The sequence below is a fragment of the Empidonax traillii genome, unplaced genomic scaffold, assembly GCF_003031625.1.
Source record: "Empidonax traillii isolate 1590-97213 ecotype Southwest subspecies unplaced genomic scaffold, ASM303162v1 scaffold112:size1231168, whole genome shotgun sequence".
Classification (NCBI taxonomy): domain Eukaryota; kingdom Metazoa; phylum Chordata; class Aves; order Passeriformes; family Tyrannidae; genus Empidonax; species Empidonax traillii.
The window spans coordinates 953281-967002 of record NW_020955305.1 but is presented as its reverse complement, the minus strand read 5'-3'; the positions used below and the strand labels follow the sequence as shown (position 1 = coordinate 967002).

Here is a 13722-nt window from a genome sequence, read left to right as displayed (position 1 = left end):
CATGGTGATGATTCCTGAGGGAAAAAACACCTAGTTTTCAGGAAATTCCTTCTGTTGTACAGAAAAAAGTTTCAAGTCACAAGTGAATAGAAATCAGAGCGTGAGTACACTGAAAGTGTACCCCAGATATGTCAGTAGAGAACAGACTGTTAACATTCTTGTCAGCTTGTATTTGCCTTTTAACATTTCAGTGTGTTGTTTACGAATGCAGGGAAGTGAGGTGATTTGACAAGTACTGGCGATTTGACAAGTACCATACCTCAGCAGAGAACAGTCCACCAGTATATAAAAACCGATGTCTTCATCATCTCCAAAGGGCTTTTCATTCTGAATAATGAGCAATACATTTCTCGCAGGTGACAGAAAAGGTGCAAGGCTAAAGAGGAATTTCAATGATTAAGAAATGACCTGAAAAATGGTTTTAAGGTTGATATTTCAAACATAGATGCTGACATGGAAAAAAGGAATAAGATGAGAATAAAAAACAACGCTGGAGTCAAGGCTGGCATTACTTGTAGAACAGATGGGAGAGGTGGCAGATGAAAAGAGAGAGGAACAAGGCTGACTATTATAGTCTAAATCAAAAACCCAACACATTTGAATTAGCTGTGCTCCACAGGAGGAATAACCATAGAGAAAAAGACATTTTGATGGCAATGCATTGGAAAACCAGATGGAAATCAGGCAAGGAAGGAGACAGCAAAGAAGATGAGACATAGCAGGTAGGCAGGGAAAATAAGGACAGGGATAAGAAATGTATCCCTCAGGTCTGAGACAAAGCGACAAAGCAATAGAAGTTTTTATATCATTGGAAGAAAAAAGAAGATATTGCCAGATGAGAATCATGGGTTCAGCATGCATAGTCTAACCTGAAAATGTTTCTTTTATCTTTTTCCAGAGGTTTAATAATACAATTTGCTATAATCTCAGCAGAAAAAAACCTGAAGTAATCTATAGCAGATTTTCCATACAATGGTTAATTTAGCATATACTTTAGTGATTTTATTGTCAAAATAGATACAACACTTCTTGCAAAAAACAAGAATGCAAGTAGCTCAGATAAATATAGTCAATCCCAAATTGCCATAAATTCCTCACAATGGTTAGTTAAGATAGTAACAAACTGCACTGTCACAGCTACAGCTACACAGCAAAGAGAAATGAAAGCTGTACGATTATTACTAATTAATTTATATTAGTTGTACCACAGGGTAGTGATGTTGCTTTTTTCATCATCAGAATCACATAATAGAAGGCAGCATAAGCTGCCTCTATTCCTCAGAGAGTGTCCTCCCTGGGTATATGTACCGTTAATGGGAACAGTACATGTTTGCTTATCAGAAGAGGAAGCAGAATGAGATGGAAGATCAGGACGTACTTTTTATTTTTAAAAAGACTCTTGATATCCAGAATGAACATATGGGACTATACGCTTTGAGAAAGACTTGGAACTTGGAACTTTCATTTGTGTTTCGTCTTTTCTTACACCCACTAGTATTTGCAAAAAATCTATAGATTTCAAAAATCCAAAGACAACAATGTTTTGAAGGTAGTATTTATTGATTGGCCATGAAATCAGAGGATTCATTCACTGGTACAGCATTTTTGCATTCTACAAAATCTATGCATTTTATGATTTTTTTATAATGAAAAAAATGAAAATAATTCTGAATATAAACCCCAAATACTGATAGCATAAAAGTCCTGAAGGGCTCACTATAACCATTCAGTTGAGCCAAGGGCCTTCTCATAATCTAACATTTTTGAACAAGGATTTTTAGAAAAGAGTCTGATTTTAACTGAGCATTTTTCAGAGTTCAGAAATTATTTACACTGCTCAACACGTGACTGTATGGTCAATGACACATTCCTAAAAGAGCAGAACAAAAGATAAACTTTAGTTCTAATCTGAATGTAATAAATATCAGCATTTAACAACTGAGATTTTTACTCCATCCATCTCCTCAAATGGTTTATATTATCAAATTTACTTTTCTGAAGCATGTACTCCATGTTATCAAGCCACTGAACTATCTTTTTGACACGTATATGTAATGATCGCTAAAATGTTTCTGAGCATAAGGCAAAAATGTCCAGTTCTTCAGTAATTTCTTTCCATGTCTCATATGCACCTGCTCAAACATATGAACATTTAGTTGAACTGGCTGAGTGAGAGAATGTCACTGTCTCAACCAGGATTGTGCCAGGATGAAGTGCAGAGGAAATGTATTCCTGACAAATTCATATTTTACTTCTAACGTGTATATCAACCTTATTAGATTCCTCATCCACTTCTTAGCATTCTCACTCTACCTTACATTCAGAATATTATCCATTGGAACCTGTTTAATCAAGTATAGCCATGATCGAACCCTGAATTCTTTGAAAAAAATAGCAAACCTCTCCTGGAGTTCTATGGAATCATGATTAAGCACTTAGGCTTTTCAGGGCTCTGACATCCTATTATTTGATATCTGGCCTTCTGTCACCTGCCATTGTTTTCATTATTATTATACTGCTATGTTCCTTTCAACAAGAGATTGATGCTTATTATTAACAGTCCCCCTGTTGATGCTTTGTTCAGATTCCAAACTAATGCATTTTTATATGAGCTTCTATCATGGATTTAAAAGAATGCATATAAGAATATAATCTTCTGTTTAAATTACAATCCTTACTTACCTCTTGCTAGATTCTTTTCCCTTGTGCAATAAGTATTGAATATGATTCCCAGTAATGTAATCTGATTTTCTCATGCACAGTGTTAATGAGTATGTCTATTCTTAGTACATGGTCATAAATTACTATCACCTACAAATTTCTTTTTTCTCCTTTGCCTGTTTGCATCTTTTCAATTAGTTTAGGATTGTTATAAAAAAAATGGAAAGTTGAATAAGGGCTTCTTTTATTGTTAGCATATTTTACTATTATTAAATCCTGATTAAACTGCTTTCTTGCTGATTGACTAGCCCATGCTATTGTTTTGTACTTACTCGTATGAAATTGAGTAAATTTCTTTTTCTCTGGCACACCAACAGTAGAATGTGGTCATATAGTTGGACATTTTTTTCTACATGTTCTGATATGATGATACAAATTTGGAATACTACACGCATATATATACACACATGTACACATTGTACATTATGTATACATATTCAGGCTCACAATTCTGAAATGGAAAAATAAGCATTAGAAAATCAACAGCCAGGGCAATATCAGTTTGGATTGCCAGGGCGGCAGTTATTAACTCACCACAAATAGTTACAGAACCCTCAGCTGTAACTGGTAATTAACTTCTTACTTGGATCATTTTTATTGTACCTACGTGCTATGCTATGTTCTGCAGGTCTTTAACTTGAAAGGTGTAGCAAGGGCACTATCATGACAGAACTGGGCTCAGGACCTTCATGTATAAACTGACTCAGGAAAGGTTGCTTATTCTGTAGCGCCCACTACAGTGAGATCCAAACTTAGTGTTATGTTTACCTGTGCTTTAGTATAAACAATAAAAACAGGTAAAACATGCATCATCAAGAATTATTCTTACTGTATCTGTCAAAGGTCTTGATGCACATGTGGAATGGCAGTGTTCTCTATGACACACACACACACAAAAAATCCAAACCAAAAAAAAGAACCAAAAGAAAAAAACCATACCCCCCCCCCAACAGTTTAGAGATTTAAATGCTTTCCATAACTGTAAATATGATTACTTAAAAATCCTTCTAGATTTCATCTTTATATATTGTTTTATCCTAACCCCTTTTTATATTTTAGTTTATTATGCAGCTGTAATGTATATTAGCAAATATGATTTTTTTTTGTTTATTATAACAAAATAAAATCTTGCAACTCAGATATTTGCTTCATTTTACCCTCATTTGTTATACATAAGAGGTTTCTGTAGACCTTGGCAAAAAAAAAAAAAAAAAAAAGTATGATTTATCTGCACTCCTGTTAAAGATTGGCAGTATTACTCTAAAGTATTTATTAAAAGTAAATTCCTCTATATCTCATTTTCCAAGGCACAGTGAGGACTTCCTGAATGCAAGCTTTTCTCTGATAGTTTAATCTGTTGGTTGACACAGTGACACTGTTTGCTCCTTTCACATAATTGAGTAGTAGGTTTTACCATGGAGCACCAAACCTGTCTCTTGGGAGGGACCAGGCTGGGGGAGAGAACAAGGAAGGGTGGTATCCACCCAGATAAGGCTATAGGGGCTATATGTTCATGATGCTAAAGCTCTCTCTGTTTTTCAGGCTCATCTCATATTGTGGGAGAGAGGGAGATTGATTACACAAGTACAGACAGAAGCTAGTACAGAATTTCCTGGTGAAATGACTCAAAGGAAATAAAACTCATCATCAGTTAGTGGTGGGTAGCGGGCCTCAAAATGCCGACTTCCTATGTGTTCAGGATATGTACTCATATCATCATCTGAAAATCTGAAGTTTTGAGACCCTTCTCCTGGAAAGGAGAATTATGAAAAATTTAATAATTAAGAAAAAAGATAATAATAATAATAATAAAAAGGAAATGCAATGCAAGATCAGTATCCTTTCCTACTTGGATATTTCCCATCTTTGTTAACAAAAAATAAATTAATTAAAAATATGCTGGCAGATGATAATTTAATAGCAAATTCACTGTCATGGTCACAGTAATGCTACACTGCCTATTCTTCTATAAGATGTGTGTGTGTGTGTGTGTGTGTGCTGCACAGCGACAGACTTCGTGCCAAACTGAGAAACGTTAAATTTAGCTTTCAGTAAACAGCATGTCTAGCTAATACAGCTGGAACCCATCTTGGAAAGGGGAAAAAAAGAAAACCAGAAAAGCAACCACAAATCCCTGTTATGCATGAAAATGAAATATCTCTATAGCTTTAACCCTTCCTGCACTACCTTGGTTTGGGTTCAGTGGCTATATATGTAAATATATATAGAGAGAGTGAGAGAGAGAGAGAGAGAGAGAGAGAGAGAAATGCTTTTCAGGTGTATTTGGAAGGAGAGTACATGGTGGGGAAGGCTGTGAAGCAGCCCCCGATCCATCCGGACGATCCTAGCTCTGTCCGCGGTGCTGAAGGTTGGCGGCCGCGCGCCGCGGCCGCGCGCAGGGGGCGGGGCTCGGCGGCGTGGGGGGCGCGGCGGGCGCGCTCCCGCCAGGCTCGGTACCGCGCAGGCGCCGCCGCCGCCGCCGCCGCCTCGCCCGGTGCGCCGCCCGCCCGTTGAGTGCGAGGGAGCGCGGGCGAGCGCGTGCCAGGGCAGCGCCGGGCCGGGCCGGGCGGCGAGAGCGCAGCGGGCACTGCCGGCACCTCCATCCCCTCCATCCCGCCTAGCGCCGGGGCCGGCTGCTGCACCGGAGCGGCGGCGGTGGCAGCTCGTACAAGCGGCTTCTCCTGCGTCTGCCGCGGGGCTCTTTTCGTCCCTTCCCCTCCCGCGGCTGGCTTGCTCCCTCCGGCCGCTCGCCCGGAGCGCACGGGATCTAATTTGCTGACGAGCGCGCGCTCCGCGGGGGAGAAGGAGGAGGAAGAAGAAAGGGCTGTTTCCGTGGCTTTGTGGATGCTCTACTTTTCCTGGAAATGCAAAAGATTATGCATATTTCTGTCTTCCTGGCTCCTGTGTTGTGGGGACTGATCTGGGGGGTCAATTCTAACAGCATACAGATCGGTAGGTGCCCGCATGCGATCCGTCATCCCCGCCGCTGTCACTCGGGCATTCCTGTCATGTCGCCGCGTACCGAGTCCCACCGCGGTGCCCGCCGGGCGCCAGCGAGGTCCCCTCGCCTTCCCCCGGCCGCATCGCCCGGTCCCCGCGCCCCCAGGCACGGGACGGACTCGCCGCCGGGGCCGCTCCGGCAGCGGCGCCCACCGGCGCTCAGCCCTGCCCAGACCCGCGCCGGGCACAGACGGGGCCCCCGCCCGCCTGACGCGTGTGTGTTTCCCTGCAGGGGGGCTGTTCCCGAGGGGCGCCGATCAGGAGTACAGCGCGTTTCGGGTAGGGATGGTTCAGTTTTCCACCTCGGAGTTCAGGCTGACTCCCCACATCGACAACCTGGAGGTGGCCAACAGCTTCGCCGTCACCAATGCCTGTGAGTAGCGGGCGCCGCCAGCCTGCCGTGGCGGCGGGGGCGGGGCGGCTGCGGGCGGCGCGGCGGGGGTGGGTGTGTATGTGTGCGGGATGCGGGCGGTGTGCGGGGTGTGTGTGTGTGTGTGTGTGTGCGCGCTGCCGTGCGGTGCCGGGGGGCGTGCGATGCCGGGCGGGAGTTGCACCGCCGCCGGGCAGGTGTGGGAGCGCCCGGCCCCGTGGGAAGGGAGCGCGGGCTCTCTGTGCGCCCCCACAGCCCTCCGGGAGGCGTAAAATGGTTCCCGGCGCCTCTCCCCGCACGTTACATAAGGCTGCGCGGCCCCGGGGCCGCCCGCAGCGCTCCCCCGCCGCCCCGTTACCGGCGCGGGCAGGGCCGCTGCCCCCTCCCGACAGCAGCCGAGGGGGTGCGGCGCGGGCGGCTGAGGGACGATCAGCCATTTTACACCGCGTGGTGTTGCGGGCTCCATCTCTCCGCCCGCTCACCCCCGCCTGGTACGCTCGTGGGAGACCCTGCTGTCCGCCCGCTCGGCCTCGCCGAGAGCCCGCCGCCCCCGCCGCTCTGCCGGCGGGGCCGTGCCCCGGCTCCGCCCCCGGCGAGGCCGGGCCCTGCCGCACGCGTGCCGCGGGCGCGGTGCACACGCGTTGCTCGGCAGGCGATGGGGACGGCGGGGCGGGGCACCGCGGGCATGGTGGCGCGAAGACAAGAGCCCTCGGGCGGGGCGGCGGGTCCCGCAGCGATGTTCGCCGCTGCCTCCCGTCGCTCGACGGCTGCCCCGCCCGCAGCCCTGCGGGTGCCGTGTGACCCCGTGGCGCGGCGGGGCTGGCCGGGCGAGGGGCGGTGCGGGGCCAGGCGTGCGGTGGGGGACAGCCGCAGCGAGGGGCTGCGGGCGCTGCCCGTGCCGGCGGTGAGAGCGGCGAGCTAAGGCCGGCGTTCCCAGGGCGAGGAGGGGCGCCCGGCATTCCCCCGCTGCCCTCTGCCACCTGTGTCAGTTTCGAGCGAAACCTGGGTCGCCACAGCGGCGAGCGCAGCGACGAGGGGAGCCCGGTCGGTGCCGTGCCGGTCGCTCACGCCCAGCCGCGGCTGCCCGGCCGCCCACGCCGCGCTCCCCCCAGGCGCTTTCCCGTGCCTCCTGGGAAAATAGGCGTAAGGGGCCCTGAATCGGGGGGCTGTCAGCGGGGCCAATTTTCTTACATTGGCGACCATTTCCCCCCCCTTCCCTCCTCCCCCCCTTCCACGATTCAGCTACGTTATGGTAGGTGCGGTGGTGCTGAAGAGGGACGGCTCAGCACAGACGCTGGGATAGGTGGTGCAAGAGCTCAACGCGAGGAGCTTTCGTTGGGATATGTGAGGATAGGAGAGTATAGCATACATAGCTGAAGGCAGAAAAGGTCAGCTCATATAATCTGCCACAGTAATGCTACGTTGTTAATCTTCGCAAACTGCTTGGACAGTTCTTGCTTTCTTAGGTAATGGTGGCTTATGTCAACGAGAACTCCATGTGGTCTGTATTTGCAGATATGCCACTGGGACTGTTCATGAAGGAAGTGTAGCAATCTAGATGGAATTCTGAAAAATTGTCATGGGTTTTTCTGTGTTTCTCAATTCTGTTAAGACAATGAAATCCTGAAAATAGTTTATGCAGAACACAGATTTTATTTTTTTTTCCTACTAGCATTAGAGACAGGCATTGCCACCTGGTCTTTGAGGAGGTCAAGGTTACATATTTTTGTTGTCCGAGCCTGTCAAGTTTTCTTAATCAGCATTTGTGTGTTTGCATTAGCTTTGTTCGTGTTTTCTATGGAGAACTTTTTACAATACTCAGATGATATGTATAGGCTGTAGATTGCAGTGGTGGACTTTGAGACTTCCAGCAGAAGGGAGATGCTATCCATGTTTTGGATTTCCCTTTGTCTGAACCTTGTCCAAGACTTCAGTTTTCAAGCAGTTTGAAGAGCAACAAATTAAGATGTGAACATGTACTTGTTTTTGTCACCTTGGTCACCACTGATGGTTTAATCATTTTGTGCATTGGATTTAATTGACTAGTGAAGCATATGCTAAAAATATGTAAGGTATCTCCTCATTTACCTTCCCAGGAGGATTGGAGAACAAGGAGTTCTGAAGATAAATATTTCCTGTACAAGTATAATTACGAGCTGATTGCAGAGCACTGCATTCACAAATGGTTAAGAAGGATCTATCTTTTTTTTGTTCCCTTTATGCTTATTCTCATTTGAAATTCTAAACATTCTACAGGTTGGTTTTGTTAGGGTTTTTTGGGGGGAGAGGTTTGGTTTGTTTGGTTGGGTTTTGTTTGTTTGTTTGTTTGTTTGTTTTTTAGTATGCAAAGAATCTATGTCCAATACCAGCACTATCAAACAATGGAGGTGTAAAGGAAGGTCACAGAAATGTAGGATAATACAAAGCTGAAAAAGCTTCAGTATTTACCCAGGTATTTCACTCCAGCAAGGTGATTTCCCTTCCCAAAAATGTAGTGGCAGGCTTATACCATTATAGAAGTGATGACCTTTCTCTGCCCCAAATCGACCACCGAATTATTTTGGCTCTTGATTTAAGCCCCTGAGCCAGCCCTATTTCAGGCTGCAGAAGCTCAGGCTGATGGTGTGGGAGAGGTGGGATGCAGCTCTGTACCCCAGATGGGGCAGCCACCGGTCCCAACCTGGCACCTGCAGTGCCTGGGGCACCACCGTCTTACCTTGCTGGGGCTTGATCTTTCTCTCTCCCACCCATTGTAGCCTCATAGAAACAGCATACAACTTCATCTTCTTTAAAAACAAACAAACAAACAAACAAACCAAAAGCCCACCTTAAAACTATATAAAGGACTCTTCAAACTAATTATCAGCGCTTGCTCAGGGTTTGTTGATGGCGCAAACAGTTTCTAGATGAACTTGTATTGCTGGGACTACTTTTAAATTAGGTTCCTAAACTTAAAAAAGGAGATGATGGTCATGTACCCCTGAGGAATGTTTGAAACAGTAAGACTACTCAGTCACTTAAAGGTGACCAGAAAACAGGTATAACAGAGGAGTGGACACGCAGTGAGTAGGTAGCCTAGCCCCTGTGTGGGAATCATGGATGCTCTGGTCCTGTGGAGTGGATTTATCTCCTGCTTGATACTATCTCACATTAAAATGTGGCACTCACATCATGAGCTGTTACCCTTTACCCATGGTGTGGAAATGCTGTGTACAGTCTGACAACAGCTTGGGAGGTAATGCTGTCAAGACTTAAGGGACCCCCAGAGGATGGGGCATACACCTCCTTGCCAGTCAGGGGCAAGCCTGGCTTGATCTCTGTGTCCTGCCACCATAAGGCTCCGTGGTGGTTGCAACCCAAGGGGTGTAGAGCGGGTGGAGACACATGTCAATACCAGACCCTGATGTGGGTGACAGTTGGCTGTACCTCTTTCCAGAACAGATTTTTAGTGGGAGTTTCATATCTGCACCATGACGTCATGTCAGGACACGTCACATAACATCAATTTGGACAAAAACTACCAATTTTGACCAAGGTTTCACTTAACCCGGAAAAGAAACATATATAAATTATATGTGTTTGAAAAATAGCCACAACAAAGTTGCTTTAGTTTGTTGGACTGTTGCAACTCTTACAGAGCTGTGTCGGCAGGTCATCGGGAATAGCTGTTGGAATCTAATTGCAGTTTGACACTGCACATGTCAGTGTCACTAGGAGGCTTAATGGTTTTGATTGAGAGGTGGTACAGGTGTTTTTCAGACTATTGACACAAGAGCAATGTTCACTGCCATGACTGCTGTTTCTCCCTTCAAGAGAAATGGGCTAGGCTTAGCCCTGGTTGACAATTCTTGGTAATTCAGGGGATTACAGTCTAGGGGATAAAGGCAAATGTTAGCAAAGGGATTCACTCTAACAGAACCTCTTTGGTTTTAGCAAGTGGAGCAAAGGTACAGCACTGGAGGTAATTCATAGGGCAGTACTGGAAGGTGTCCAAACCACTGGGCTTTGTCCTTCATCACAGTGTGATTGAGTCTAGTCTAATTGGAGAAGTGCTGACTGTCAGTGACATCAGATTTTTAAAAACTTCTTAATTCTGTCAAATCGAGAAAGGAGGAAAGTGGTGAAGATGAAATCTTTCGTTTTAAATCCACCTACCCAACAACTACAGGGGTACTTATATTGTGTACTCACATATTTTAGCACTGAAAGGATATTGGGAATTGCCTAAAGAGATGTTTCCTATGGAGTACTATAAAACCACCATAAGTGAAACAAGTTTTTCATATAGTAGTTTCAGCACAGATGTAATATATGTACAATCTTGGATGTTTAATCCTGCCGGCTCAAGAGCCAGTGTTGAGCTTTCCTCTTTTAAATCAAGTCTTACAGCTCTGCAGGGATCACTGCACCATGACATTGGACAAGGGGATGCTGATTCATGCATAAACCTTAGATCCTTTCATTATAACTTCAACTAGCAGCTTTGAAAACCTATGAATATCTAGCATGTTGCAACTTGAGAGTTATGGCAAAGGTTTCCCTAGCCATTTTGGAATATAATGCTACAGCTCTCATTCTTAAATTGAATAGCATTCAGCACACTGTTGGCAAAATCCTTACAGAATAATTAAAACATTATACTTTAGCATTAAAGATGGAAGAAATTTAGAAATATTTATTTCGATTAAAATTACTGTGGACCAAACCTAAAGGTATTTCACAATAAATTACTAGAACTGATTTTAAGGAAAGGAGGTATTTATTAGCTGCCTGTGTTTCAGTTCATTTGTATTCCTGGTCCTTTTCATTTCCTTTTCACTATAAAATATTTCTCAGGCTCAGTGAGCAGATGTGAAATAGGTTCTGTGACTCCTTATAATTAAAATGGTCAAGATCAGATGGGTTTCTGCAGTAATAGTGGTACAATAAAACCAGGATGTAGCCTGCAGTGGGAACTCTTGTGCTTCTGTTGCTCTCAAAACATTTTTCCTCTCAAAATCAAGCTCTGTAGCAAACTTTAAACATTCTTCTACTCCTGAGTGTTATTTGTAAAGAAACTTGGAGTATTTATTGTGTGACAGGGCTGTGCATCTTTGTGTCTGGCTTATAGACCATTTTCACACAACCGTGATCCAGAATGTGGGTAGCTACAAATATGACACTTTTCTCTTGCCTGATTTACTATTCAGATTTTTATTATGTGATTATTGCATTAATTTTGTCCATGTATCTGAAATAATTTACTATACAGGTTTGCATATAATATGAATATATATTTTACTCTTAAAAATCTGAAAGTGAGTTATATTTAATAATAGTTTTTAAGTAGCATGTCAATCAAGCCTTAAATATATCATTCAAACTCTTAAATAAATCAGTATTATCAGTCAATCTCTTCAATATATTAATATGTTTCTATATGATCTTATTAATATTTGATATATGAAAATGTAGTTACTTTTTTCTATTTATGCTCATGACAGTTTTAATTTACACTGACTTTGATGGGTGTGATTGACTGCACACAGTTGGGGATGCACTTAACTCCTTGCATACATAAGACTCCCTTTACTATCCAGTGTATGTTTTGCACCCTAAACCAAGCACCACTGCATGAAGGGATGCTGTTACTGCAGATTTCATCGGTTCTTTTTTCAAGTTTCTCATAATGAAAATATTTTTGATAGTTAGGCATGTTTAACAGAAAATAATTCTTTTTTGAACAGTTGATAATTACTAGGAAAGTATATAATAACTGGGAACATATTAGCTTGAAAATGCAATAATCAGGTAAAGACTTATTATTATGTTAAAAATTCAAATAGCATAATTTGTCAGGCATCTTCTGTGAAAATATGACTGAATTGTTAAAAATATTTTCTCAAGGAAAATGTAATTTTAATAATTTTCTGATATGTACTGATAGGAATAATTTTTGAGAAACTAAAAAGAGGACATAACCCATAGTAAACATAAATGTATACATATATGGATAGATATGTATGTGTGTATGCATACATTTATATATAAAGGTACACATATGTGTACTTAACACAGTGAACAGTAGTTTGTTTTGAATGTCAGATAAATAAAAAGCAGGACAGTGGTTAAACTCTACAGTTTATTTTCTGAAGAGGATTATCTCAGAGCACTTACTAATTTTTTATTTCAAAGGTTCACACCCATATTCTGGAAACAACATCTCAACAACTCAAGCCATGGAATGTCAGGTCAAACTGAAAATAACACTGAAAAGATACCAGAATAGGTAAAAGATGCAGTTGTTTATATCAAACTCTCTCTATGTGTATATGTGATAATGTACGTATATCCACATGCATGTAGATAAGCAATAAGGAGTGAATAAAATCGTCAGATAAACATAGTGAATGTATATTGTAAACCAGATCAACACTAAGGAGCAGAAGCAGCTTTTAAATAACCACATGTTGAACAAATTCATATTGGATCTTCTAAAATCAATAACTGTGCTTAAAATACAGCTATTGTATTTATTTGTGTGCACTTAGAGTAGTATAGATGTCTTTTGAAATACTGATTATTTTTCTTTATCTGTCTGTATATAGGACCACCACAGAACATTTTTTACTTTCTAATGCAACACTTAGAAAGTAAAGTGCCCCCTTGTTTAACAAATATTCCACCACAAATCTTTGATTATTTGTTTCTTTTTTTTTTTAGTTGTTATTTTATGAAAATTTCTCAAATCATGCAATTTATATGGAGTTGACCTTTTTCCCCAGAGTTCTCATGTAGGAAATTACTATAGAGAGTTAACATTCCTGTCCTGAATCTGATTTAATGTACAGATACTTAATGCATCATTTAACTATGGCTAGTCCCTTTATGAAAGTGTAACAAAAATTTTACCAGACAGATATTTACTGTGATTCTGCAACAAGGTGTGATTCAGCTCTAGCTACTACTATCCCCCACCACCTACTCCCAAACCTGAATCAGAGAAATTAAAATGCTTTTTTTGGGGGTTGAAATGTTACATGCAGTTCAAATAAAGGTGACAGTCTCCAGCAAAAGAAAGGTTTTATTTCAGCTCTAATCTACTGTTTAATTTGATATCAGAGAAAAAATATTCAGGTCTGTATTCATTATCTTAAATCACTGTGTGGTTGTTTGTATGCTTGGGATGCTGCCTCTGTAATTGAATTACCAGTCACTTCAGCTAGGACTTACTGGGCTCTATTGCACGTGGAAATAGCATCTTCATTACTTAGCTACGGAAGGTAAATGCGCTTGCATTTCACTGTTAAAAAGAAAGAGTACTTTACCATTTCTGTTTTTAAATGGGCATTATTTTTCCCCAATGATTCTTCCAATGAACAAGGATAGGGCAAAATTCAGTAAAATGTTCGTATTGACCCTGACTCATAAATGCGTAGTCATAAAACTCTTAGAAGAGTTTCAAAGCTCAATAAGAGACAGTGGCTAATTGTATGAAATACTCAAAATAGATATATGAACACGTTTACTGTGCTATCTTACCTATTTAGTTTAATCTCAATTTCAGGCAGTTAATATTGAGAAAACATAATTGATTTGATGCTGCAGTTTTTCAGGCTGCTGTGGTTAAAGCTGTCATACCCCTGTAATTT

The 13722-nt window shown here is 42.6% G+C and overlaps 1 protein-coding gene and 1 long non-coding RNA gene across 6 annotated transcripts in view; one reads left to right on the top strand and one right to left on the bottom strand.

The window, feature by feature from the left end:
* The window catches only part of LOC114057058, a 6104-nt gene extending 3524 nt beyond the window's left edge, over nt 1-2580 (bottom strand). The window contains exons 1-2 of the long non-coding RNA XR_003571119.1: nt 1992-2580; nt 260-376 (exon numbers count right to left, since the gene is read on the bottom strand). This is a non-coding gene — a long non-coding RNA (uncharacterized LOC114057058). The remainder of the gene's footprint in view (nt 1-259; nt 377-1991) is intronic.
* A 2651-nt stretch (nt 2581-5231) lies between these two features.
* The window catches only part of GRIA2 (glutamate ionotropic receptor AMPA type subunit 2), a 92442-nt gene continuing 83951 nt past the window's right edge, over nt 5232-13722 (top strand). For 2 of the 5 annotated variants that reach the window (XR_003571116.1, XM_027882839.1), the window contains exons 1-2: nt 5234-5673; nt 5954-6094. Coding sequence is in view for 4 of the 5 variants with exons in the window: in XM_027882839.1 (XP_027738640.1) it covers nt 5586-5673; nt 5954-6094 (229 nt within the window). In the remaining variant the exon portion in view is untranslated. Of the gene's footprint in view, nt 5674-5953; nt 6095-13722 lie in introns of all 5 variants that reach the window. The other 3 variants (XM_027882840.1, XM_027882837.1, XM_027882836.1) reach the window with 3 other exon arrangements.